At 35.3% G+C, this 4,153-nt stretch overlaps 1 protein-coding gene across 1 annotated transcript; it reads left to right on the forward strand.

Moving 5' to 3' along the window:
* Positions 1 to 324: 324 nt before the first annotated feature.
* On the forward strand, positions 325 to 3,487 carry LOC117123731 (cGMP-specific 3',5'-cyclic phosphodiesterase-like; the record flags this gene model as incomplete). Its single annotated transcript, XM_033269736.1, has 3 exons — positions 325 to 434; positions 1,321 to 1,408; positions 3,387 to 3,487. Coding segments are annotated over 3 exons (299 nt in total), but the record flags the coding sequence as incomplete, so codon positions are not given.
* Positions 3,488 to 4,153: the final 666 nt, after the last annotated feature.

Genomic DNA, 4,153 nt, shown 5'->3' on the forward strand with positions numbered 1-4,153 from the left:
AGCCAATAGTATTGGTCAAATTGTTATATTCATCATAACTAATTTTTACTGTCCTCTGAGTTTATAGTATTTCCTAAAATGTCTGTTGTATCTTGATAATATGCTATCGATTTGACTGAGTTGTGAGTAATTTATATATTTTAATAGTAATTCAGTTTCTGCCAGTGCCATGTGTGAATTTAAATACTGTATATTGAATTGAATGTTGACTTTGTTGAGTTTGCCCATTTTTTAGACAGGTGATATGGAACATGTGTTCTCAGATATAGAACATATGGTACTGATTGTTGAATGTTGACTTTGTTGAGTTTGTCCATTTTTTAGACAGGTGATATGGAACATGTGTTCTCAGATATAGAACATATGGTACTGATTGTTGCATGTTTATGCCATGATCTTGATCACAGGGGAACTAACAACACATTTCAACAAAAGTAAGTTTGTGTTCAGTTTTTATTTTTGTGGTCTGAGAGCAAAAAAAAGATTGTTGCTTTGTTTGCATGATATTTGGCCAAGGTTTAGTGTTAGAAATAATGATAGAGGAATAAAATTAAACTTACTCAACTAGGATAATGCTGAGTGCAAAATTATTGGAACTCAAAAATTGATTGAGAAGCATTCCAGTAGTGAAAGAAATCATCAATCATTTGATAATTGAAAGGACAGAATTAAACAATTATTTTGTTGAATGGTGATGGAAAAGCTGGCTTATATTAGGTGATTTGGATTGATTGAATTACTCAATTAATTTTTAATTAACAGACAAAATTGAGAGTAGCCTTGTAGGTTGCCAGCCATCATGCTCAACTGCAACACTGGCCTTACTGTGATAACTAAGCATCGGTGAATTACATATTCCTGGCTTGATATAAATTACTACACTTAAGCCTAATCATCAACCTACTGATGAGATTACTGTCATGAAATATTAGCTGTTTTTCACGTCAGCTCGTATATTGACTAACACATTTAAAGATTAAAATTTAATGTAGATCAGTTGTTGATGAGTTTCATTTTCTCCCTCAAAACTCACCTATTGTAATTCATTTTCACTCCTTGTGTGAGAAATACTTAGCTTTCATGCATGCAAATCTTTCGTAGTTAATGTTTCACCTTGGCTTGACTGCACTTATGTTTTGTGAAATGTGCTATAGTGCTGAATGAATTCTTAATGGTACAGTATCTTTTTAGTTTAAAATAAGTTGGATCCTTCATTCTAATTCTCATTTTTTGGTAATCAATCAGGTCTACCTAAAATATTACCATAATAACTATGATCATTACTCTATTGATTAATGATAAATTTGCATATGTTTGTAGGATAGCTTCACCTCTGGCTCTCTTGTACACAACCTCAGTCATGGAACATCATCACTTTGATCACTGCATCATGATACTTAATAGTGAAGTAAGTATATTTCATGAAAAGAGTGAAGTAACTTATATTGTGGTATTTTTCCTATGCCATCAGCTATGGCCATTTTATTATTTTCAAGTGCAATAAGAGAGGCAGGTTGAGAATTTGGAGTGTTCCCTTTCATATATTGTGGGGCCCAGACATTTATATAATTTTGGCTTAAACTATCATCTGTTAGTGTTAGTATGCTTAAGTTAAGGGCACTCTTTGGTAATATTTCAGTTGTTGCTAGGCTTCACTGGAATCACATTATGACATGACATGTAGAAGAGCAGCTTACTGTAGCTCAGTCGGCTAATCTGGTGGTAGCCACTGTGTGCACTGAACCGTGGAGATCTCTAGGTCCCCGGTTCAATTCCCATCGCTGCCTCTCCTTGTGTTTCAGCTAGAGGGCTGAAATACAAGTTACATAGCGCACCGTCTTTCGGATGAGACATTTAAGCTGTTGGTCCCGTGTGCATTTATGGCCCATGTACACGTTAAAGAACACAGTACACTCTTCGGAAAAGAGTAGGGGATTGTCTCCCGGTGTACTGTCCAATCATCACCAGAAGGACCCCACTGGAAACAAGTCGTCTTAAATAAAATAAAAATAAATAAAATAAATCCAATCCAATCCAAAGATAGAGGGCGCTCCCTAAAACTATTGTAAACTATGTTAATCTCATTTGGACATAGCGACCAATATTTAAAAAATGAATTGTAGTAATTCATTTGTGCGAATGTGTTGTCACACTCCTCTCAGGATAGTACATGTTATGTAATTTTAATTCAGTCATTGATAATCATTAATTTTGTTGATATCTGCTATGGTGTTTATATTTGCTTTCTGTTGTGTGTTATAAAGAGTAATATTTAATAATTCTGTAAATTTTCTTTGGATAATTCATCACATCTCCAGATGTGCACACTTGTTCTGCGCAAATGGACATGTTTTGGTCCAATCCAGTGCAAGGCAGTAACAATTAACGTAACCATGGGAATGTGTCCTTCTACAGTTATTTAATGAATGGAGTTCATGTTTAAAGGGCATTTACAGTTAAAAGTCCTTGATTTCAGAGCAAGGTATTTCGTTAATTGCGTTTTTGAAGTTTACAAAATCATTGAAAAAACAATGCTGGTCGGCAGCCTATCAGTGCCAGTAGTATGATGAGAACCCTGCCGTACGTTAAAATTTGCTGTATAGAAAATTAAAAAATCATCCACTGAACAGCAACCCTTGACAGACGTGTACTCCACCTAGCAGTGCCACAAAAGGACCAAGTAATTTTTTGCACTGGTACAACAGAAGGCACTGACGCATTTAAGCGATAAGATAAAACTATTGTTGTATGCGCACATTTGTGTTGCCTAGAAGAGAATTCTACCCAAGTTCAACTGTAGGCGATCAGCCCTGCCTTACCTTACTGGTGAGAAAAACAGAATTTCCCACAAGTGTGAAAAAAGAGACAGATCCATCGTCTCCAAATTAGAGTTAGATAAAGCTCAACTAACATGCATTTAAAATTTGTACAGCCTTCAAACATGTTTTATAATCAATCGTAAAATTGCCAATATTTTACTGTTAAGCAATATAATATGCCTGTACTGGAATTGTCCTGGAAATTTGCTTGTTTAAAAACGTATGAACCCTGATAAACACATTATAAAAAATAGGCAAAATCTATCATAAATTATCCTGATTAATGTTATAGGAACGTTCTTCCACTCATCTGTCAATCAAGAATCTTTTTTCATCAATCAGAAAACTTAGCACTATTAATAACACAATTATAATTATGTTTTTTTAATTTTATCATGATCCAATCCAACAGCAACAACAACAGTTGAGATATTTGTTGTTATTTATTGCTTTTACCTGCAGTCAAACCAATTTCATTGTATATTTTACATAAATTTACATACATTGAAAATTAGTTATGATAACAATATGAATCTAAATCCAAATCTGTTATTTATTCTTCTACAGAATAACAACATTTTCCAGTCCTTGTCTGCAGATGATTATCAGTCTGTCCTGAAGATGTTGGAGTCAGCAATTCTAGCCACAGATCTGGCACTTTACTTCAAGTAAGTAGTTGGAAATATGAAAGTAGTAACATACTACTGCATTAATATATAGTTAAATACACATTCGATGATCGTCAGCAGCCTATAATTGTGAGCTATTAACTTGCATCAGGGCTGTTACTGCACTTTGGTCCTAGTCACCTACATACCCAACCCCATCAAATTATGCATCGTGGAGTAGGAACATTACATCAATAATGCCCACCCTAATCACGCTATGTATAAAGGGTATAGACATTACTCTACCTGTACACCACACCTAATCAAACGATTGAGCAGCTTAGCTCAGTTGGCTAAGCTATGCATAAGGGGTATGGACATTACTCTACCTGTACACCACACCTAATCAAACGGTAGAGCAGCTTAGCTCAGTTGGCTAAGCTATGCATAAAGGGTATGGTCAATACTCTACCTGTACATCACACCTAATCAAATGGTAGAGCAGCTTAGCTCAGTTGGCTAAGCTATGCATAAGGGGTATAGACATTATTCTACATGTACACCACACCTAATCAAATGGTAGAGCAGCTTAGCTCAGTTGGCTAAGCTATGCATAAAGGGTATGGACAATACTCTACATGTACACCACACCTAATCAAATGGTAGAGCAGCTTAGCTCAGTTGGCTAAGCTACACATAAGGGGTATAGACATTACTCTACCTGTA

The sequence above is a fragment of the Anneissia japonica genome, unplaced genomic scaffold (assembly GCF_011630105.1).
Source record: "Anneissia japonica isolate Jap-2015-1 unplaced genomic scaffold, ASM1163010v1 scaffold303337_len4153_cov362_single, whole genome shotgun sequence".
In the NCBI taxonomy this organism is placed as follows: domain Eukaryota; kingdom Metazoa; phylum Echinodermata; class Crinoidea; order Comatulida; family Comatulidae; genus Anneissia; species Anneissia japonica.